The sequence below is a fragment of the Xiphias gladius genome, chromosome 1, assembly GCF_016859285.1.
Source record: "Xiphias gladius isolate SHS-SW01 ecotype Sanya breed wild chromosome 1, ASM1685928v1, whole genome shotgun sequence".
NCBI lineage: Eukaryota > Metazoa > Chordata > Actinopteri > Istiophoriformes > Xiphiidae > Xiphias > Xiphias gladius.
In genome coordinates, this window is record NC_053400.1 from 28,158,697 (window position 1) to 28,182,616 (window position 23,920).

The 23,920-nt window shown below is 39.8% G+C and overlaps 2 protein-coding genes across 3 annotated transcripts; both read left to right on the top strand.

Annotated features, from left to right (window-relative positions):
• The first annotated feature begins 269 nt into the window (after nt 1-269).
• Nucleotides 270-8,664, top strand: scamp2l (secretory carrier membrane protein 2, like). Its single transcript, XM_040139308.1, has 9 exons — nt 270-431; nt 1,252-1,329; nt 1,550-1,636; nt 2,466-2,592; nt 2,720-2,848; nt 3,605-3,764; nt 3,933-4,034; nt 4,611-4,728; nt 6,836-8,664. Exons 1-9 carry the CDS (start codon nt 375-377, stop codon nt 6,983-6,985), a joined length of 1,008 nt encoding a protein of 335 aa, XP_039995242.1. The 5' UTR covers nt 270-374; the 3' UTR covers nt 6,986-8,664.
• Nucleotides 8,665-9,439: 775 nt separating this feature from the next.
• Nucleotides 9,440-22,231, top strand: bbs4 (Bardet-Biedl syndrome 4). 2 transcript variants are annotated; one of them, XM_040125617.1, is made up of 16 exons: nt 9,440-9,508; nt 11,396-11,438; nt 14,404-14,483; nt 14,835-14,898; nt 15,135-15,246; nt 15,519-15,591; nt 16,082-16,135; nt 16,225-16,352; nt 17,287-17,341; nt 17,470-17,538; nt 17,749-17,901; nt 18,432-18,603; nt 18,921-18,990; nt 19,098-19,242; nt 19,335-19,539; nt 21,349-22,231. In XM_040125617.1, exons 1-16 carry the CDS (start codon nt 9,449-9,451, stop codon nt 21,501-21,503), a joined length of 1,638 nt encoding a protein of 545 aa, XP_039981551.1. In that variant the 5' UTR covers nt 9,440-9,448; the 3' UTR covers nt 21,504-22,231. The 2 variants fall into 2 exon arrangements, with proteins under 2 accessions (XP_039981551.1, XP_039981633.1); XM_040125699.1 differs by lacking the exons at nt 9,440-9,508; nt 11,396-11,438 and having other exon boundaries at nt 14,460-14,483; nt 15,161-15,246.
• Nucleotides 22,232-23,920: the final 1,689 nt, after the last annotated feature.

The window sequence follows — 23,920 nt, forward strand, 5'->3', positions numbered from 1 at the left end:
GGCATCGGTGCTTCCCACTGAACACTTCCTCCTCCTCCTCCGCCGCCGCCGCCGCTGAAAAGGAGCTCACTCCGCAGTGGACTGAACACAGACCGTCACGAGGACCGCACATTTGAAACCAATTGGCATTTTTTTCTAGGAAAAAAAAAAAAAAAAAATGGGCTAATTGATAAGAAATGACTCCGGACCGCTTCCCGTGACGCGGGGCCCCACACATCGAGCGACGCATGCGCAGCGGCCGCAGTGTCGCGGCGGCGCCATCAGGACACGGGAGCGACAGCAGCAGCAGTAGCCGCCGCCGCCGGGGAGACGGGAGCCGGGAGCCGGGAGCCGTCGTTTTGTTTATTTCACGAGAGGTATACTCCCCCCCCACAATGTCGGAATTTGACAGCAACCCCTTCGCTGACCCGGTGGACGTGAATCCCTTCCAGGTGAGGCTCTGGGCTCGGTTTCCCCTCCGCGAACCGAGGTTTTGAGAAGGTCTTTCGTGTGAAGTGCCAGCTTGAGATATGCTAGGACAGAAACCTGTTTGGTCGGTTGCTGGGTTTGGCCTCAGCATTTCCTGGCTAAAAGATTCGCCCCTATTATGCGGTATGGCACGTTGAAGTCCAGTCATGGGCTGTCTATTAAAAAAAAAAAAACCTACCAAACGGTGTGTTTGCGCTGTACGCGGGCTGCTAAGTCACCTGCGCAGGTGAGCATATCCACAACAGGTGCCTGCCGCTATGCAACATAGCCATCAACTGTGACTCCTCTACAATGCGACATTGATAGAAACCAACTGATCGATTTTGTAAACCGGATTTCCGAGGGGCGATGTGTCATTTAATGGCGCATTTAGTAGACATACACATACAGGATCTTCATTAGGTGGTTTGTTTGTTTTTTGTGTGTGTGTGTGTGTTTTTACTGTAATTATCACACCCCAGTGTTTTCATATCTAATAGCTCTGGGGCAGTAATGTTCACAGGTCTCAACATATGTCTCTGGGACATATTTGCTTAAAATAAAAAGCACATATTGTTTGTACGAACCTGAGGGATTGGGTTTTCTCTTACTGAGAGTCTATAAATAGTTAATGTGGTGTGAGTGAACCCGGCATTCAAAGTGCTCTTCCTGGACTGCTTGGGACTCTCTTGGACGCTGCTTACTCCACAGGGAGCACCAAATAAAAAAAATAAAAAAACTGAGGGTTCATGACCTCTCAGCAATACATCGTAACAGCAAGTTATGTCTTGATCTCTCTTTCAGGATGCCTCAGTCACACAAGCCACCAGCGGAATCTCTGAAAGAATTGGAGAGTTCAACCCCTTCTCTGCAACTGAAATGGTTAGCTCCTCTGTTTTTACTGTAACTACGGATGTGGTTGTGGACAGACGTACTCAAACAAAGGCCCTGGCCCATGGGTCCACTGGCCCCTTGGGCCCCTTGGGCCTGTGCCTGGCAGGCCCATTCAGTAATCCTTCCATGGATGTGATGTATAGGTGTTCCATCATTGAGAGGTCTTTTAGTTATTTTAAAAAGAAGTTTTGCTTCGATCGTTTGGCAGGGAAACCGCTCCGATACGACCATCCCCATCTCTTCAGTCTCCTCTCAACCTGCCATACTGCAGACCTCTGTGGAGCAGAGTGCACAAGTGAGTCACACACACGGTCCAACACATTTACAAATAAAGGAGATCAAATAAGCTGTTGTGAAATCACATTTCAGCCGTTTTATATTTCAGTTGAGATTAACTAGCCAGAGTGCATTTGTCTTCAGGAGTTGACCGTGGCTTTGAATCAATTAATAGATTAGGATCAGGAAAGTTATAGTAAAAATACGCTACTATTTTGACTTGAGTGAATTGTGGCAGAACAAAGTAGAGCCTAATCAATAATTAATTTTTGAGGCCGACAGTATTTGAAATTTGGGTGATTGTAACCAAAATATGTACATTTTACACATTTTACAGTTGAAAAATTAAGTTGTCAGTGCTTTTTGGGTACAATATCATATTACTTGGTCAGCATATACACCAATATTAATATTTGAGCTGATTTGACTTCACTTTATTAAAATATTTTTCTGAAATTTGTCTTGCACACCAATGCGTACACTGTTTTACACGCATAACAAAAACAAAACATTTAATCAAACAACAAAACAAATACTACAAACATATATTACATCACACTTTAAGAATAAGTAGCTGCACTGCAGTCAATATAATCGCTTACTTTCACATTCAATGCTTAGTCGTATAGTAGTGAGTGAGTAGTTACGATCTGAAAATCAGGATAAAATTTGGTATTAAAAGCTGGTGTCTTACGCAGCTGAATTAGGTGTCGGGTGGATGTACCGTTGCCTGTAGTGTAGTTCCTTAATTTCCCGTCGCAGGGCTACAATGCAGCAGGGATTTGTAAGTGACGCAGTGACAGTATTGACCACAGTGTTAAGAGCGCAGCTCTTCCATCGCTCACCAGGCAACTGCAGCTGCTGCCCAGGTTAACCTGATCAAACAGCAGGAGGAGCTGGAGAGGAAAGCAGCTGAGCTGGACCGGAAGGAGCAGGATCTAAAGAACAGGACCGCAGGCAGAGCGAACACTGGAGGTAAGACGCTGCACTTGTTTTGAGTAGTTGCAAGTGAAATATGTGGTGTGTGTATATATATATATATGAACTATAAGAATCCACACACCACTCAGAATAATCAAATTGTGAAATCTTTGTCTGTCAGCTAAAGAGAACAACTGGCCACCTATTCCCAAGGTGTTCCCTGTGAAGCCCTGCTTCTATCAGGACTTTGAGGAGGAAATCCCCGAGGAGTTCCGCAGGATCTGCAAGAGAATGTACTACCTGTGGATGTGTACGTACCCTTACATGCAGTACTTCCTCAGTACCTCCTCAGACAACAGATTGGATTGTTTTTGTAAATGAAAGAGTCATTGATCTGTAGGTTAGTATAGTTTACATCTGTACATCTGGTTTTGTACGTAAACTGAGCTGGAGATGGACCAGGATTATTACCACAACTCCTGTAGATTGTAGGGCTGGCAAATATCAGCATCTTCACATTTTTGATTTTTACCTCACAAAATAATCATAATTTACAACATAATATCCCTAGTTCACTATAAGATATTGATTATTTCAATAGGCCATCTGACAATCTGACAATTATGTGAAGTATTGCATATCACAGTTACATGACTCCTAAACATACTGTTGTTGATTTCTCCTGTCTTTTGTCATTATATGATGACATTTTTAATATTTCATGATTGGGTTTCTTTTCGTGGAATGTACATTGATTCAGTTCAGTTGCACTTCTTTTACAATCCGGCCGAGTGCAGTCAACTCGACCGCCAGTGCCAAACCCTTTCACCCATCAAACATCTTACGCGTCAATAATATCTGTCACACAGTATTTGTTACAGGTTTAATGAAAACTTCGCTCACAGCTATTCATTTCTCTAAAGATGGTTCACTTGAAAAATCCACACACCTCTATTTTTTTAGCTGTGCAGTGCGGGGCGCTTTGTCCCTAGGTTGAAGTCTTTGATGATAGTTACTGTTCCGCCACTCTCAGCCCAGTTCATCGGTTTCTTGTGATTCTTCCCAGTCCACAGTGCCACTCTCTTCCTCAACGTGCTGGCCTGCCTGGCTTACTTCACTGCAGACTCTCAGTACGGTGTGGACTTTGGTCTGTCCATCCTCTGGTTCATCCTCTTCACCCCTGTGTCCTTCATCTGCTGGTACAGGCCAGTCTACAGAGCCTTCAGGTAAACTGTTCCAGTAGCCTTGTGCTGACGATGAAGAATTTTTCTATTTGCATTACGTCCTGAATTGTAACCGTTTCGTAGTACTAGGAGTAGAAATAGGGATACATCTCTTAAATACTAAATAACATTAATGACATGTCCTTTGTGCTGTCTACTTTTCCTCCCTAGGTCTGACAGCTCCTTCAGCTTCTTTTTCTTCTTTTTTGTCTTCTTCTTCCAAGTGGCAGTTTACATTATCCAAACTGTGGGGATCCCCAAGTGGGGAAACAGGTCGGTGGAAACCTTTTCAACTCAATATTCAGCTGCATGCTGGGTGAAAGTCTGAAGGTGTAGTGTAAATGCATGAGACAGTTGCTCATTGCTAACAACAGATTTCTATTTTCATCAGTAAGAATGAGTCTGTGCACTCTGCTTTGGGTAGATTTATAGTAAATGTGGGTATGCATGGGTCAGTATGTTTCTTCATTCACACCTTTGTGTTTGTGTGTGTATTTTCTTTCCCTGTATCTCCTCTCTTGCATCTCTTTGACAGATTCCTGCTGCCCTAACTTGTCTGGGTTGCTGCTTTGTAAGTGTGTGGAACCTTTTCTCTTTGGGTTTCTTTTCTATAGCATATAATATATTAGGCTTTTCTTTTTTCCATCATTCACCTTTTCATACTTAATGCTTTTGCATTGGTCACTTGGGCAGGTTAGGATGTTCTGTCCTTTCTCTTTAATTCAGTAATTTTCATACTATTTCTTTTAGTGCCAAAAATGTTATTGTACACTGTTTATTACACGCTCACTGTAGAGAATATGTGAAATGACACATGGTTGGTTGTTTGTATGTCGCTGTTGTTGGCAGTGGATGGATCGCATCAATCAGCATGATCGGCAGAAACTTGGCTGTGTCTGTGGTTATGATGGTGGTCGCCGGTTTTTTCACTGTAAACGCTGTCCTGGCTGTCATCCTACTGAAAATGGTATGCCAATGTAAAATTTTCAACTTCTCTTCACCAAAGGGAATAATGAGCCTTGTTACTGTTTGTACTTTGCAGATAATCTGATTACAGTTTAAATATTAACCAGTCCAATTAATATATCCTTCCGTCCCTGAGTAGGTTAGATCATATTAATATTTTAAAGTAAATTGCAGTCTATACATACTGTATGTTTGCATTAAAATTAAAAATGTCAGTGTCTTATAATCCATTGAACTTGCCAAAAATAGAATGTCAAACATGGTGCAGCGTGGATATATAAATATGGGTATTCACACTGTGGCTTTATATTGTTTATTTTCACTCCGACTCAGTGAGACTGCAAGCAGATCAAAGGGAGAAACAAAACAAGACAAACTAAAAATTGTGCTGACAAAAACTTTGAATAGAAGCTGCAATGAAAGAGCAACCAAGGCATCAGAGGGAATATGAAGATTTACAAACTGCTGAATGGATATAAAGGTTCAGAAATACTCAACGGAGGTCAGGAAGCTGAGCCAACAAACAATTCATTTGGAGAGAGTCAACAAAAACGTGACCCAATACAGTAGATGGAGATGAGGGCAAATAAATTGGAGAAGGAAACATTTATCAAGTAGAAAGCCAACTGTGTGTTTTGGTTTGTTTGTTTGTTGTTTTTTTAGGACAGTAGCACTTTGTGGCCACTGTAATAAGGCTTGGTGTCATTTTAATAGCAATCGTGTGTGCTATGTGGAGTCCGAAAACCATGTTGTCCTTCATTTTTCTTTTTTTCTGCAAATATATGCTCTCGCTGTGCACACCTGCTGAAAATCATGACGAGGAAGTATTCAGAGAGCATGTACCTCAACAGAGCCTGTACAGTCCAGACATTTTTATTTTAAAGTGTAACTTCACCCTCAGCTCTGAGCCTAACTCCACCTACACCATAATTTTGAAAAATGCTAAAAAGTGGGCAAGGGTGGGGGTGAGGCAGGAGTTGCTCAGTGACCGCAAGCTAGCTAGAGGTAGTGTGGTGGAGGACCATAGCGGTCCCAAGCCCAATTTAAGCCATTTGCTCCAGCCTCGGTGATGCCTGAAGCCAGAGCTCTTGGCGCCGAGCATGTATTTAGAGTAGCACTCTAATGAAAAATGCAGCATGCGAATGTACATAGCAGTGTGTTGCTATCGAGGGACCTGCTGCTATCTGCAACCACTGCTGAGCCAAATGCAGTCTGAAGGGAAAAATTGCAGTCCATTGGCGCTTCTACAGCCGTCAAATGCACAAGTTTGGAACCCTCGTTCCAAAATTGAAAAATACTAAGTAGAGGCTTTGCAAAAAGTAGCATATACTCCTGTGAATGATGAGTCTTGATCAGTATGTATTTGAAAATGAGCGTGGTTTCACACACTCCCACTCAAGGACAAGTGCTGGGGAAGGTGGGCTGCCCGCCTCTCATTTGAGGGTTAACAAATTTCATGACGTAAATAAGATCCAAACAGATGACTCTATGTCAGCATCGGCTTTTGCAAGGTTCAGGATGATTTTAAAACAATAGATGGCGTGTTGAGCCATTTTTCAACCCATGAAATGTCAACATCAACACCAGCCTCGATGTGATTCATCACTGAACAGTCATATAGTTTAGTTAACAGCTTAAAAAACACATTTAAGTGTGCAGTGCCTCTTAAGTAGAAGAGCTGTTTAGAAAATGTTCAACTTGCATCTTTACCCAAATCGGCGTTAAAAAACACATTGATAGACAACCAACATCTTTTTGTCAAGTACAATATTTCATGAGAAAATAGTGAAAACTTTTTAAAATGCCCAAAATAACCCCTGAAAAAAAAAAAAACCTGCTTCTGTACTAGAACGGAATCGTTTGTTCCTTGGCCAATAACTTTCCATCAAATTTCACTGAAATGTATTTTGTTTTGAAACTGGCCTGAACTGTACAGGAACCAGTTGACAAAATTTTCCCATTTTACTCAGGCTAGCCTCACTTTGATAATCTCCAAATATGCAGGTTAACAGTGAGAGCTGTTAAACTTTTTCAGGAACACGTGATTCCTCCGGTGTGATTCATAAACCTGTCACTGCCCTAACATCTACGCTCTCCCATTTCCCCAGGTCCACTCTAAGTACAGAAGGACAGGTGCCAGCTTTACCAAGGCCCAGCAGGAGTTCTCCCAAGGAGTCCTGACCAACCGAACCTTCCAGACTGCCGCAGCCAGTGCTGCCACCTCCGCTGTCCAGGGAACCTTCGTCTCTTCTGACTAACATTGTACCAGACTACCCATGTCCCAACATTCTTCAACGGGTTTAAGGGGACAGGGGTTTGAATATTTAGTGAAAAGCGCCAAAAAACAAGTAACTTAACCACAAGGTCAGGCTGGCAAGGTGTTCCATCTCTCCACTTACAAACTCTTAAAGTGACTGTGGTATAATACAGAAGAGAAGCTAGAGGTCTTATACATGCATTGTAATGGCTTGCACATGTCTTGGTTCTTACTGACGTCTTTGCCACCCTCATCAGTATACAGCATGTTGAAACTTCATGCTATCAGAATTCAGTTTATTCTGGGAAATGTGGGAAGTCAAAAATTGAAGTTGATTTAAATGAGGTGAGAAAGGAGGCAGACTGGGTATGACAAAAATTGACTTGGCAAAACCTCATCACAACATAACTCCTGGAATGCATTTAAAATAGTAGACTAAAGATGTATACATGAGAGTATCTGCAGTGCGCCACTGAACAAGGCTGGGTTTCAGTGGAAAAAGTGCAGTTATTTAAATCCTGTCACTGTTAAAGACGCCGGTGAAAAGTATTAGGATTTTTCTATCTCACTGTTCATGTAGAAATAACATACTGAGACCTCAAAAAAAAAAGACCGCACATAGAGTTTAGATTATATTAAAAAGCATACCTGACATAAGAATGTTTTAACATCAGTGAATGATGGTTCCACATAATGTATGCGTACATGTTGTCGTCATTACAGAGGCATGTAGAGCCTTACAGGGTAACCGGCCTTTCATTTTGACTAGTTTTTAATACATAAGGTACACTTTATTCTACTAAATTCTGATAATTTTCCACTTGCTCCCTGCCAGATGCCCTGTATAATGAAATGCATCCTGTTACGTGTTACACTACTGATGGCAGACTTTTTCGCACAAAATTTTAATCTTTTCATGCGTTCAATACCGTATTGGACAAGCTGATGATTAACGAAGGTAATGGGATGAAGTTTTTTCTTTCTACTGTTTTGATCAGCTTATTGATCAGCTGACACAAAAAGCTCTTCTGATGGCAAATGAAGTAGTGGTTTAAGTGATATGTCACATTTTAATTCATGTTGAGTTGTTAGAAATACCATTATCTTTTCTGTCATTGTATGGAGTCTTGCTGTGATTTAAATGAAAGACAGGGTACAGGTTTATTAATGTAAAGTTACTGACGTAGTATAGAATTTAGAAGTATTTACTAAAAAAAAAGAAAGCACATTAATGAGCAGAAAGAACACTATATTTATCTGTTATCTGTTTATCTGTTATCTATTATCAATTCTTTTGACTTTGTATTCATAGTAGTAATACTGCAGACAAAAGTCACATGTTACTGAATAGTCAAAGATAGTTTGAATTGGTTACTGTAACACTGAAACGCTTTGTCTAGATCTAACCTCAGGGCCTTTAAGTAGATGTAACCTACCAATTTTTGTGTGGGGATTTAAGCACAAGGCTGTTGGTTATTAGTGTTATGTCTAATTTTGTTTGTCTTTGTAGAGAAATTTGTTTTATGGTGAAGTTTCCCCTTGATGATCAGAATGTGTAATAAGGTGTGTTGTACATATTGGTGACTTATTTAAAACATATTTACTGGAGGGTAATGGCTTCTCAGTCTTAACATTCAATAAACTTTTTTTTCTCTATTGAAAATTTGGATCATGTTTAGCATAGCCTGCTAAGGAAAGATGTATTCATAGTGTAGAAACCAGTTGTCTTTGCTGCATGATGTAAAATACACATAAACGTAGGTCCATGATTCATTTGATTATAAGTGTAGCTAGATAACAAGTTTTGTTCATCTGATTGCTGGTGTGAAGTCGTGATTTAATACCATATGTTGCAAAAGAGGACGGATTTTCTTTTCGATGAGTGAAGACTTTTTTGCCACGGCATGTTCTTTAACTTAAACCCGGTGCTTTTCAAACTTTAAGGGGAGATGTGGGAGACTTGGAGTGGAGGAATGGGGGGAAGACATATGTCTAAGTTTATCGTGTGAGGTGAGGGGACATGCGCATACAGGCAAGTTGAAGTCCCGCTTAGAAACTTTCCAACTCCAGAGCTTCCCCGAGAATCTTCGGGGTTTTAAGACTTCTACAGTATCAGAGCAACTTGTTGATAGTTTTCAGTACATCCAACGATACTCACGCAAAAGGGAATGGTTAATAGCTAATTCGGCGTACTCCATTCTCCAAATTGTAAAGAAATATAGGCAAAAACAAAATGGGATTAAGTTGTAGCCCATAACAATATTATGACAATATTATACTTTCGGTTTCTTGTAAAAGTTTACATCTGTGAGGTGACTGAAGACTTTAATCTTTAATGTAATATTATCGAAATGACTTTGTGAACAGAAAAACAAATTAATGTAATTATACTGATTATTACTGTAAATTAAAAATTGGCAACCGGGCAATACCTGCTAAACCTCCGCATTCCACAGATGTATCCATGGCAACAGCTTCTAGTGTTGATCATCCCAAGATGGCGGACCAAGGGGCATCCACGGCGGTGAGTGCAATGCCAGAGCTAGTTATCCTTTGCTCGAGTAAATACACCGGTAAACGTGCCACTGGAGGAAGTGATACTGTAGCACTTGAGTGAGTAAACGTAACGCCGGGTTTGAGTACAGCCGTCGCACAACGCTCGTTATTCGATCGTTAGCTAGGTGCCCGGCTAACCGACTTGGGGCTAAGTTCATTGAGCTACAGCTAATGGTAACTTGCACTCTGTCTCTAATCCCACTCATCCAAGGGCAAACTAAAACCCGAGAGCTAACAGCTATAGCTACAGTAAGGTGACGACAACAGAAATGCGGAGGTAACGTTACAGTGCAAATGACCATCGTTATCCCAAGCGTTATACTAAACTGTAGGTGACGTTATCTATTGACAGAACAGCTCTGCAGTAATTGATAGGGCTTTACCACAAATCCCAGTTTTGTTATGGCTATTGCATCTACAGTTTAGGGTGTAATGAAATGTACAGAATATTAATAAACTGCCCCAACAAACCGTCAGTGACTGCACTAGAAGTAATCCGCAAGTGAGTCAAATCATGAGAAAATGAGTTTAAGGGACTGTGCATGCCTGCATCTACCTGCACATAAGGTATCTGTATCAAAGAACTAGTAATGTAATGTCAACTAGTTAATGTTTCTGTTAAAGCAATAACAGTGGTGGACTGTCACAAAGTACATGTACTCAAGTAGTGTACCTAGGTTCAAATTCAAGGCTTGTACTTGAGTATTTCCATTGTATGCTACTTTAAAATTCTACTCCATGACATTGCAGAGGCAAATATTGTACTTTTTGCTTCACTACTTGTAGTTATCAGCTACATTTACTAGTTACTTTGGTTCTCCCTGGACAGCAACAATAAAAACACGATAAGCTTTTTAAATTATGATGTATTGTTATTGATAAAACCACCCAACAGTTTATAAAATAGTTCAAAATAGCTCCACCTTGACCAACTACAATAGTAAAATGCTACTTACACTTTAATGCACCAGTAATAATAATCCAATGATGTAATATATAACAGTGAAACACTTACAGGGGCCAGTTTTCTGCATATTGAGTACCTTTGCTTTTAGTACTTTAGGTACATTTTGCTGATAATACTTTTCTACTTTTACTTAAGTACGTTTTTGAATACAGGACCTTTAGTTGTAACAGAGTGTTTTACAGTGTGGTATTAGTACTTTTACTTAAGTTAAGGAACTGAATAAAGAGAAATTGATCAAAACTTGTAGACATGTAGTCACTATTGTAAAATGCCAAGTTTTGATTCATTAAGCATTCAATCTGTGACCCTGTACTCTTAACAATGAGATCAAGTAATTAAAGAAAAGACAGTTTATGGTAGATGCAGTGACTTGCTCTCAGTGGTCTTATTATTTGATACAACACTAAATACTGTGAACTCAGATTAGACAAAGAAAAATAGTAAGCCCTTTTTAAATCTTATAAATTCAGTTGATAAGTCATTTCATTAATTAAAACATCAGATATTTCCTAGGCATGGCTTCTAAAACAAGACAATTGCCTTGCTTTTTTAATTTTCAAAAATGAAATTGATCAGAATAACCGTAGGGTTGAGTAACCATGTCTCTGACACACACGTCACCGAAAAATCAACCTCTCCTCTCCTGAACACATTGTTCCAGCACACATTTCAGTCAGTCTGAACTTGTACCTGTTTTTCCACACAGCTTCTTATTGGGAAGAAACCATACAAGGATCTCCTTTTGGGTCTGGCAAATATAATTTTGTTGCTGCTCATGGGGAACTCCTCGTAGGAGACACTGATAGATGGTGTCCAGTATATTTTGCTATAGGGATGCTGTATAATGTTACTTTTTTATTTGTCTCCGCTGTGTTTGATATATTTCAGCTCCCAGTTTCTACTGAAGCCAAGAAACGCCGGGCACCTAAAGGTACAGCAAGAGTTGACACTTGCGAGTCATTTCACAACATGGTTTTTTTAACAAAACAATTCCTTTTGCAACACCCATTATTTTGTCAATAATTTCTGACAATTTGTCTGTAAGTGGTAAAGGATACCAATAGAATGAGTTTGGACCTAATTGTCCTGCAGAGGTCACCCTTACCCTTCTCTCTACTTTCCGTAAATGGAAGAAGCTGTGTATACAGTATGCTGCTGAGCCATGTTCCAGACATTTCTCTGTGTGGAAAATGTTTGTTGATCATCGAGGATATTTTGTCATCATAATCATTGCCTAATGTCCCATTAGCCATTATTGCTGTTGCTCATGGATTAAGCTTTTTTTGTTTTTGATTTGTTTTATAATGTTTTGTAATTATCATCAGCACAGCTGAGAATGCAAGTCCTATAGGAGCAATTAAGTACATGCTACTATATGGTATTGTAACATTTGGTACTGTGTTTTCATGCAGTGATCTTTCTCGTGGCATGTAAGCCCTTACTGTGGTGTACTCAATATAATTTGAGACAAATCCAATCAAAACGCTAAGTACGTTAATATAAGGTAAGATGATTGAGTAATTAAGTAATAAAAACAAAGTAAAAATTGATTTTTATCTGTTAATGTAATGGAAGTGGACAGCACTGTATAAGTGAAGCACTAAAGCACTAACAGCTCCATAACGAAGTCAAAAACAGTAAAATTTAGAATTTTAATTCTGTTTATGACTCTAACGTGCCAATATTAGAAAAGAAAAGAACCATCAACAGTACAATATTCGGAATTACCCTACAATAGAATGCAGTATAAAAAGTAAGTAAGCATAAAAATGAAATATAAAGCTGTCAGAACATACATGCATGGGCATAGACTTCAAAGAAAAAAAAAAATGTAAAATACATTAACTTTAAAAATATGAAATGTATTAACACAATCGGCCGTCAGCAAATTTTGAATTCATCATGCCATACATATACAGTGTGAAAGTATGAAATAATTGGTTTATTATTGTTTCTGTAAAGTTTAGAATTCAAACTATGATAGGATGATGATGAATTTGGTCAAAAGTCACATAAATATAAAGTAAAAATATAAATAGAAAGTAAAAATAAAGAGGTGAACCATCCAGTGGCAAACCCAGTGGCATAAGGTCATTTCATCTGTTTCAAGTACAGCATGTCAGCATGTTTCAGTTTGATAGAATTTATATAGAGAGTCTGTTTACTCTATATAGAGTCAATTTCTTGACACTAGTGTAGTGATCTGCCTTACTCTGTCTTTTTGACAATTTATTGACACAAACTTCTGTCAAATTCCTGGGAAGAATAATTGTTGGCGGCTGAAAATGCGACTAGATAACTTGACAAGGCCGAGGGTGTTTGAAGTTTCTTGTGGTACAATTTCTAAAATAATTTTCTTCGTATTTTTCATTAAATTCTCCCCATGTGTCTTTTGATCTCAGCATGCCTCTTCTCTGCTCTTATCCCCCTTTAACAGATGGTTGAAGCGCATGGAAGGCAAATCTGTCTTAGCATTACCCAGTTCAAATATACAGTAACAATGAAAAAAATTCCTCCATGTTTGGGATGAGGCTTTTAACAGGACTATATTTAGGAGATTTCATGCTGCGCTCTTCTTCCTTGCTCCTTTTTCTACCCTTCTTTCATACAGTAGTTGCAGGAATACATGTCGCACATGTATCCCGTCTCTCCTCTCCAAATCTGCCCTGCTTTGTGTATGTGGACACTGGAGCACCACAGGGCCACAGCTGAAACCCAGAGACAAGAATATTATTGCTGTCTCACCAGGAAGAAAGCGGATTAGGTCGCTACAAATAGGGCCTTTCAAATCTTGACGAGGCAAACGTGCGAAGGCCATGCAGTCTCGCACTCAGCGATGGAGAGGATTTCTGTGAAGTAGTTGGAAGAGGCTCCAGTTCTAGCAGCAAATCAGCAGAGCACTGCTTAAAGCATTGACAGATAAAAACAGAAGGGAGCTTTAGTGTAATTCACACTGTATTTTTATAGAGGCATTTCATTAATTATATCCCCCCAAATGTCAGTGGCAGACTCAAAGCCTGACAATTCATTTCATATTTCACTGAATCCTATTTTTAGCCTCGGAGGAAGGTAGTAGGTACAAGATAACAGGATTACCAGAACCAAACTCACTTGAATTGGAATTACATTCGCTTCCTTGTGAAATGAAATGTAGGGAGAAGACTCGGAGCATTGTGGTTTGGTTCTTGGGGTTACCTAACCCTTTCTAAAGCTGGCTTTGCATTGTGCTGCCCATTCCTACAGCCTCCCTCTTTCAGGCTGTCTCCACATCCTCTCCGTTCTGTCACAAGCACCTGGCTTGTAAGAGACATTGTTGCCCTGGCAACGGGAAGAATATCTCAACCTGCCAACACATTAAAAGAGAGACAGAAAAAAAAAGCAGTGTTTGTAACGAAAAACTTGCTTACAAGGTGACATTTACAGCGTGGCTGGCGAATTGATTATGGTTTAGCCCGGGGTTTTCGGTTGAAGTGTTAACATCTATGTTAACTGTCAGATCAAAGACTCGCTAGTGACTGCAGAGGGAAGGTTCTTTTCAGGATTATTTATTCAGCTGTCAAATTAAAAAGAAGAAGACTGCATAAATTAAAAATAGAATAGACATAACGTTTAATAGTCTGAGCCGTCTGCTTGTAAACCAGAACTGGCTAACGAGCTAAGATTTACAGTGTGTCTGGTGAATTGACTTAAATTTAGCCTGTGGATTTAGGTCTAAGTGTTACATACGTGTAAACTGTCAGATCAGAGACTTAGCAGTGACTGGAAAGGAAGGGCACTTTCAGGATTAATCATTCAGTTATGAACTAAATAAGACATCATCTGAACAGTAAAGGGTAATGAGCTTAAAAGTTTCCCATATTTTTTTTTTTCTCATCTAATTACGTTCTTCCACCCAGCTCCAGAGCTTCCCATTGTGGAGAGGAGAAACTGGCTCATCCACCAGCACTATATCCGCAAAGACTATGATACCTGTAAGGTAAAGCATCTTCATCCTTCCATTCTCCTTCTGATTTAATCCCTCATTGACCTGTGTCTGTGCTCACTGTTTCTCTGATTGACCTTTTAAACATAATGAATTTAATGAATGCCTGACATGTACAGGGCTCTGTCTAACACTGTACTTTATTGTGGCCTAATTCACTGCATTGACCCGTGTCTTCCCACATGAAACCAGTAGGTGATTAATAAAGTCTCTGCATAGATGCCTGTACGTGGAAGATATATTACTGGAGTACTCCTTCTCGCTTTGTCTTAGAAGGTCTAATTGTATGTTGAAATAACATCTACCTCAGTTGCAGGAATTGTCTCCCGTTCTGTGTCCATGTAGGTGATCATCAAAGAACAACTGCAGGAGACTAATGGAATGTGTGAATATGCAATATATGTGCAAGGTGAGCCGTTATTTTCATAGCGACCCTTCCCTCTCACACATGAAACATGTATGATGCTAATTAAATTCAAATGAAGCCTATGTGGTAGTCGACGCCCGAGCTCCCCAATACATCATTTAGTTCCCCAAAATTTGCTCTCTGCACCCCATGCTGCGCCTTTGATTTTTAATGTGTTTTTTTCACTTCCTCGTGTAGATGAAGATCCTCTCTTTTTGTGTTTTTATTTCTTGCTGCAGCATTAATCTTGCGTCTTGAGGGCAAGATCCAGCAGTCCCTGGAGCTGTTTCAGAGCTGTGCCGTCCTTAATCCCAGCAGTGCTGACAATCTCAAGCAAGTGGCCAGATCCCTGTGAGTCTACTGCTCTCAAGTCCTGGGGTGCATCAACCCTTCTCCATGAGCTAACAAGACAGACTTAAAAGAGAAATGTAGAGTGATAACAGACAAACTGCAGGCCAGTTATGGCCAGAATTTCTTTTTTTTTTTTTTTTTACTGTAGGAAAAATGTATCCAAACCCAGTGACCGTTTTCCACTGTCAGGTTTTAAGACTAGCTCTTCTGCATGCAATGATTAAAATGGGTTTATGTCACATGTATTTTATTGTTGTTTATTCTGTCTGTAGATTTCTCCTGGGGAAGCACAAAGCAGCCATTGAATTCTATCATGAAGCTGCAAGGCTCAATGAGAAGGACTGGGTAAATGAAAAGAAACACTTGAGCACTGAGTTTCTGCTTCGCCTCAAAGTTTGTAAGCAAAAGTGTTCAGTGCGCCTGGCATCTTTCACGCTAAACACATAGCATAAAGTTCTCGAAACAAATCTTCCCCACATTTAAAAAGGGAAATGGCCAGACTGAGCGTCTTTCTCCCTCATGCAGTAGTTTATCAAAAACAACTTCATGGTTACACTTCCAAACTGATCCAGGGCTGTTTTACCATGAAGCCTAAAAAATCGTATTAAACTGGCCAGGCAGCACCATTAATCACTCACACTAACATGTTTTGGAACTATAAACTGTCCCTTTCGAAATACTGCTGTCAATAATACTGTAGAATTTGTATTCCACAGAGCTGTTTTCTTAAATAACTTTACATTTGGAAATTAAATTTAGCTCAGCCTTTATCCAGCCCTGTTTAGTTAAGCATGCACCAGCACCCCGTGTAAAATTTGACATTTTCTCACCCCAGGAGATCAGTCATAATCTGGGTGTGTGCTATTTCTTCATCAAAGACTTCAAAAATGTGAGTATGCAGATTTTACCAACGCTGTACGGTACAAATTGTACTCATTCCGCAGTGATTTGATCATTTTAATCTTTTGTCTCTGTCAGGCTGAAGAGCATCTAAACTTAGCTCTCCAGATAAATAAACATGACAAGACTTTCACGATGCTTGGGAAAGTTCATTTGCTGGCTGGAGAGTCTGACAAGGCCATTGAAGTGTATAAGCGAGCAGTAGAGTAAGTAAAGTTCAAATGTGGACAATGTTACAAAGAACCGAGAAGACATTTAAAGAGGAATATGTGGAATTAACATTCAATAAATAACCAATCATTCTAGATATATGGACTGCCACTGTGGTTCTGTACATATTTTTAAATGTTCTAGACATACATAGTAAATATTAATCCATCATAATTATTACGTGTCAAGTTCAGGGATTGTTTACCACCGCAGTTTTTCATCCAACCCAAATAATAAGAGGAACACTTTATTAATGTCTGTTAAGAATTGCACAGCGCCAGCGTGACAGTTTTCTTCCTGATGGTGCTCTGTACAGCTACTAGAAGAGACTGCCATAAACGTGCTGTTTCAGAGCAGGTGGGTTACTTCCAAGGGGGTTCCCCTCTTGATTTATCTGATGATTTTCAGTCTTTCGAGCTCATTTCAATAAGTGGTGCTCCATCATTCTCACACAGAGCTCCAGCTCTGCCACATTTTAACCCGGGGTCCTTTTCGGTTCAGTATAAATTCTGTTCATTTCCAATTCTATTCACATGTTGAATATTTAAAAATTAGGCAGAGGCGTAAATAAGGAAATGACATCAGTGTCTATAATAGAGCTCATTATGGCTACCTCCTGTTGGGGATTAATGAATTAATCAAGTGCCCTAATACTGGTGTTGCTTTTAATGAGACATACCACTGTGAGTCTTATTTTAATGCCGATCTGCCTTTTCTCTACCATTTTTTTTTTTTTTTTTTAGCCATATTGTCCCCCCACAGGTCATAATTAATACTCTACAATTACGCTGAATCAAAGCCTGATTGAATAATCAGCAGATTCCCTGAATATCAACTATGTTTGCTCAAGAATAAGTGCAGGCATTAAACGTAATTACTGGCATAGATAAAGTGACATTTTTCATTTGACTTGTCTCGCTTTCAATTCAGATACTCCCCAGAGAATACTGAACTCCTGACTACTCTTGGCCTGCTGTTTTTACAGGTAGGTAGAATTCTTTTCAGTGAAATTATGGCTACACAGGCAGCGAGCACTACAGGATAAGAGTGACATTTAGGTGTCAGAAACATCTAAAACAGAGTATAATTACCGGTGTTCATTTTTTTTGTCAGCTTGGGAAATACCAAAAAGCTTTTGAGCACCTCGGAAATGCCCTCACTTTTGACCCCAACAATTATAAGGTATGTTGGTACTTGAACAAACATTATGCTTTGGTATAAACTTAGTTTGCTACCACGCTAACTGAGGACAGTGCATAGGGCTTCTTATAAAACTGTTCAAGCAAACTGTAAGGTCATGTACTGTCAGGTGGTGCAGTCTAACTTTCATGATGTGCTGTTTCAAAGAGTACATCTTCCTCCGCTACCTCTCTAATCATTGTTTATTCCCAGGCCATCCTGGCTGCAGGCAGCATGATGCAGACCCATGGTGACTTTGATGTGGCCATGAACAAGTACCGAGTGGCAGCATGTGCTGTGCCCGAGAGCCCCCCTCTCTGGAACAACATCGGCATGTGCTTCTTTGGGAAAAAGAAATACGTAGCTGTGAGTAATGTTGTTTTTGGGGTTTGCTTAATGCAGGACTTAAGGAAGTTAATACTCATAACAAAAGGAAATGCTAAACATTTCAAATACGGTATATCAGAAGATATACTTCATTACAATAGTTTCCCATTCTGAGAATAAATACCAGCATTCAATCGAAACGACTAGAGGGAAATCCAACTTCAAACTGACGAAGTGAAACACCCAGATCCCGGCTGCTCAGTATAATTTGTGCACCAACCGTGGACTGGCCCTTTAATCTTTCTACAATAGTCATATACACTAGCACACACAGCTTATACCGCAATGTTATGAGTAGGCCTTCATGTATACTATACAATATCTAATATGTTAGAAGCTACTGTTTGTCAACTGTGCAAGACACTGCCTTTGCCTTCAGTTCAATTGCTCACATCAACCAGCAGATCAGTTACCCTAAAGTGACTGCATCCACCCCAGATGAGATTGTACAAACTGATCAATTTGCGAGCCAGACAGATGACTTCTGACTGGCTACTCTGTCCCAACAGGCCATCAGCTGCCTGAAGCGGGCCCACTACTTGTCTCCTTTTGACTGGAAAGTGTTGTACAACCTGGGTCTGGTACACCTGACCATGCAGCAGTACGCTTCGGCCTTCCACTTCCTCAGTGCAGCCATCAACCTGAACCCACGAATGGGGGAGCTCTACATGTTGCTGGCAGGTACTAAGTCAGAGAGACAAATAAATCATTCATGGCTGAATTCTGCCTTTAAAGAGAAAGTCTTTGAAGGCAAAAAGCGGCAGGTCTTTAATTTTTTCTCTTTAATGTTATGCATTCATTTTATACTTTGCAAATGGTAGAACATGTAGCTGATAGATGGACTACATTTTCAACAAACTGAACATGCTGTTGAAAATCATTGCTGGTGATTGCAAGTGTTTCCTTGCATTCACGATTAAAATGCCCCGTTCATCCGCTCTTGCATTTTACAGTAATTCATTAAAAGTTTACACCTGTCTCATATTTATGATTAACAGTGGCTCTGACCAACTTGGAGGATGTCGAGAATGCCACCAGAGCTTATGAACAAGCTGTGACTCTGGATGAGTGAGTCTGTCTGACATTCCACCTTGACTGTTCTATATATCTGAATGTGAAACTGTATCAGGTTACTGAATCTATTTTTTCTTTCTTGGTGATCAATTTTCCTACAGATCCAACCCTCTGGTTAACCTGAACTTTTCGATATTCCTCTATAATCATGGCGACAAGAAGGGAGCTCTGGATCAGTATCAGGAGATGGAAAGGAAAGTCAACCTGCTTCGAGACAGCTGTATCAACTTTGAATTTGATCCTGAGGTACTGTAGTTCCTGTTGTTTTCGGGGTCTCAGAGTCAGTTGCTGAAGGTATTACTTGTTGTCAGTCGTGGCCTTTTTTTTGTCACTAACAGCTGATGGACATGGCTCAGAAGATGGGAGCTGCCCTGCAGGTGGCAGAGAGTCTGGTGTGGACCAAACCAGGCAAGGACTCAAAATCAAAACCAAACTCAGCAGCAACCGCCAAAACCCCTGGTGCTCCCCTCGGTACTAACCAAGCCCTGGGTCAGGCCATGTCTTCTGCTGCAAGCTACAACAAGAACATCCAGCTGCCGACAGGTAGAAACTACCAGTACGGTTTATATAAAGTGATGCCTCTGCTGTGATGTTTTATTCAAATGTTAAGGGGACGTGTGTGTGTAAAACCTGACAAATCCAGGTCACGGCAACCAACTCGCGTAAGTTTGTTCTGAGTACAGACTCAAAATGAGGTTAAAAAATGACAAATTTCACAGCCTCCACTTCTCTCCATTAAACCAAAGCCCAATTTTTCATTTACAATGGGAACTTAAAAATATTTCTTGCCTGTGTATTCACAGCCTCTTGCCCGCACTGCTGTACCAGATTGAATATATGGGCTAAGGAAAAAATGGAATATGTGAAAAAAGAAACTAACCTCTTGACGGTATATATTCTTGGCAACAAAAGAAAATCAGTAGTGTGGAAAAATGACACGCAGGTAAGCTAATAAATTCAAGGCTACGCTGAAACCACTGTAGCGGCTTACAGCTCTCAAAGGTAAGTGGACAGGAGTGCTTTTCTTCACTGCAGCCTGTGGGCTGTGTTTTCTATCACTTTTGTTTGAAACAAACAATGACAGAATAATAATGACAGAACCCTGCGTCCATGTTCGGTGACTGACATTTTACATACAGTGATACAGTGACAGTCTATCTGCTTTCTAACACTCAACAACCAGTGTTCAAAGACCAACTTGGTGTGAATATACAAATATGGTCTGCAGATATATTTTACAGCTTGTTAATGTTAAGGACTTTACCATCAAGTCACTGCTAGAGAGTATGACTTGTTAAAGTGGAGGTTGTATGTGTTTGCTGGTGTCAGTGTTCTTGTTGCTACGCTGTAACAACTAGTCTGTAAATTAATTCTGCTGGAGGTAGGGACTCATGTATGACAGGCAGGAACCCCTGTATCTCGGCAGTTTTGAAGAGTCCTGCCATTCAGACGCTGTACATTGAAAACAACCTTGGAACTTGGTTTGTAAAAGAAATCTCACAAAGCGTCAAAGAGTGCGTTGTGGATTTAAAACCGTTTGCCAAAGTTAAGTGCTATTAAGAAAAGTTATTTGTACAAATGAAAACAATATAAATCTTTCAAAAGCTAAGCTCTGTTTATACTGGCATGTGTGTTTTACAGGCATTCGGTAGCCTTCTACATCTCATTCATGTGTGTATAATGAAAAACAAGTGTTTAGTCAAGGGACGAATTTTGTAGTTAAAGAAACTATTAGTAGTAGTGCTTAATGCTTCACCAACTTTTTAAAATGATTCAATTGAAACATTAACACAAGCCAATCTGAACTGCCCATCTGTGGGATTTCACAACTGGAAAATGTGAATGTGACACCCAGCTCGCGTTGACATTTTTGGCCACGTCTCTCATTTAAAGGTATAATGTATCCCAAGAGAGTTACTGGTTAAATAAAGTTCACTAAAATGCTAAAAAAAAAAAAAAAAAAGCCTAATTGTGTGCAGTATTTAACTTTTTCAACATAATTTCCCTGCACTCAAAAAATTATGTGTTGTTGTGGTTTCAGTGTGGATAATATGTGAAATCACAGGGCAGCAGTGTTTCTATTGGCCTCTGTGGAGCTTGATTGGTGTATATCTGCTCATTTAAGGTTGAAAAACGGTGAACTGTGACCTGTGAGTTTGCCGTAGCCAGCTTGAGATTGCATTAAAGCAGCAAACTCGTGCTTGAATTTGTCCGTTGTGTGGGCTTTGGAGCGAACGGGAGCCGGATGGAAATGCAGTATCGCCATTTGTTTCATTTTGTGAAGATAATTGAGAACTAAAAAACCTTTTCTCAGCAAACTTTGGTGAAATAATAATGGCATATTATTTCCAGGAGTCTCTAAAGGCCCCTCCATGCCCCTTGAGCCAGAACCTGACGTGGAGAAAGCCCCCAGCCCGCCCACTGATCCTCCAGGCTCCCCAGAACCGGCAGAGTCAGACAACCCCAAACCCAGAACCTCCAAGAGGAAAACTAAGGTGGAGGAATGAATCCGCTTGGTGGCTTCAGTCTTACTCGACATCCTCATCATTAGATCAGTCACATGTTGTGGAGGAAAACGAAAGTTCCTAAAGAGCAACGAAGCTGTTCGTGGTTTTCTAGCTCATTGTAGTTAGACCTGAAGTCTTGAGTTACAGGCTTCTGGTTTAGGTGCATGGTGCACAGACATTTCAAGTCCTACACAATCATTTACACTGAAAAGGGCATGGTCAATGTGCACTTCTGTCATAGCATATATTTCAGGAATACCGAATGTTAGAACATTGCTTTTCCCTTTTTAAACCAAAATTCTGAGATAATGGAGTCTTTCTTGTAAATCTGTGTAGATGTGGCAGGTTTGGACCAATTCCGATAGATGTCGCAGCTGAAGAATGTCTGTATTCGACAAAATGGTAATATGTGTACCTGTACAGTTGCAAGTGTTAATACTTGGATGAGCTTAGCAATAAGGTTGAATGGTGATTTTTTATTTTTTTTCCCTTGTATTGATGTTTCCGGGGAAGGTATCAGTCCTTCAGCTGCTGGGTATCCCTGCAGCTAAATACATGGGAGGGAGGCGCTGCGACAATCACTGCTAAAATCTGAGGACAGAAAGGGATGTTTTTGAATAGTTACAGGATATAACTTGTTTGTATGTCAGGGCTCTTTTTGAGGCTTGAGTGAAAATAGTGTTACATGCTTTTATATGTGGATAAATGTAATGTTTATAGAAAGTAATGTATTTAATATTAAAGGAGAGAGTTTAAATGAAATAGATGTCTCGCTTCCTTTATAAAGTCCAAGTGGTGTGTTTTTTTTAAATACCGTGTTCTCTTATGTTAAGGTCATTCAGTTCAGCAGAAACCACCAACAGGGGGCAGTATTGTTAAAGGGCTTTCAATGTCTTCATTATCTAACACAGTCCATGCTCTGGAAAAGAAGAATAACTTAAATGTAGTCCATCTCCATCCTCCATGCTAATGTTGAAAACTGTCATCGTACTTTTTCTTGGATGATGACTTACAGTAGAGAATATATTTCTAGAACTGGATCATATTTATGTATTAATATTGTTTGTGTGTGGTTTCCCATATATGAAATATGCCCCCCTGACAAGGTCTAGATGGACGGAAATAAACAATTTTTTGTGTATCTAAATTTAATACACTGGGGCCTTTTCATAATTTAACCGCTTTTGTCTGGTATAGTAGTTTAGAGACTGAGCTACTAAAAAAACAAAGAAAGACAAAGAAAACTGCACTCAGAGAGGTCACGTTTCTATCTGCATTTCAAAAAACAAGGATCCATACCTAAGCCGTGTCAGGAATTTTATTTTGTTAAAACCGCCAGTACAGCCCCCAGATCCCAAAGAACACCTCCCTGTTCACTGCTGATGTTTCACAACTCTACTGTGAACCGTACTGAGATCATTAACTTTGAGTCGATTTAATTTGGGGGAATATGCAGGAAGTCTTGGCTTTTTATTTTTGTATATATTTTAAATGATGAATACAACTTAAGTTGGTTTCAGAGATTTTACGGCATTCAACTTAAAAAAAAAAAAAAAAAAAAAAAAAAAGGCTCCCAAAAATCATTGTGACTTTGGCTTCAGCTATGGGCATTTTTAAAAGATCCCTACATATGTATAAAACCCTGTGTGCGTACATCACCCTCAAACCTTCCACAAGCTCTGATTGAATTTACATGTTAGCTGCTGATCAGTAATCTGTGCTAGATTTAAAATGAAGGTTCTTCCCCACCAAGTCACTTTGCTCAAGAGTGAGGGAGCGAATGAAGCGCGGAGGAACAGTCTTCCTACTTGGTCTGGAAGCAAGCAGTTTATATCTATTCTCATTCAGTCTTAACGATGGATAAGAAAGAACCAAAAAAAATCCCGCACACTCCCGATCCCTTGTACTCGCTTTATTTCCAGCGTTTAGGTCCTCAGAACCTCAGATTTCACCTGATGAAGGTCTGAGGAGCAAAATGCTGTAAGAAAAAAAAAAAATGAGTGAAAATGATCGACGGTGTAGAGGATGCTTTTTTTTTCTGTTTTTTTTCCCTTCTTTTTTTGATACAATGCACCTGTCAGACAAGACTTGCTGGAGTCCAAGGAACTTGGTATTAAATGTTAAACTGATGGATAGGACTCATGAATACCTATGTGGTTGCGATTCTGCAAAAGATAATTCTCCCAGGTGGAACAGCAAAGACTGAACGGAACAACTCGAAAGTTTGTTTACTGGCACCATTTTTCTCCCAAACCAAACCCCACGGTTTCAGACTCCTAGAGTTTGATTCTAGCGAGGAGTGATCACTTATGGAGTCAAATTAAGCTCAGAGGAATATAAAAAAAATATAAAAAAACTATTAATGAAATTGAGAATTGAGAAATTCTGTAATTTTAATATATATTTTCTTGCTCACG

Excerpts from the sequence above, each read along its gene's own strand:
- scamp2l (XM_040139308.1), top strand. The coding sequence starts at position 375 with ATGTCGGAATTTGACAGCAACCCCTTCGCTGACCCGGTGGACGTGAAT. Across the intron at positions 1,330-1,549 it reads CCTTCTCTGCAACTGAAATG|GGAAACCGCTCCGATACGAC; the intron begins GTTAGCTCCTCT and ends ATCGTTTGGCAG. Across the intron at positions 3,765-3,932 it reads CCAGTCTACAGAGCCTTCAG|GTCTGACAGCTCCTTCAGCT; the intron begins GTAAACTGTTCC and ends TTTCCTCCCTAG.
- bbs4 (XM_040125617.1), top strand. The coding sequence starts at position 9,449 with ATGGCAACAGCTTCTAGTGTTGATCATCCCAAGATGGCGGACCAAGGG. Across the intron at positions 15,247-15,518 it reads AAGCAAGTGGCCAGATCCCT|ATTTCTCCTGGGGAAGCACA; the intron begins GTGAGTCTACTG and ends TTCTGTCTGTAG. Across the intron at positions 19,540-21,348 it reads GAACATCCAGCTGCCGACAG|GAGTCTCTAAAGGCCCCTCC; the intron begins GTAGAAACTACC and ends TATTATTTCCAG.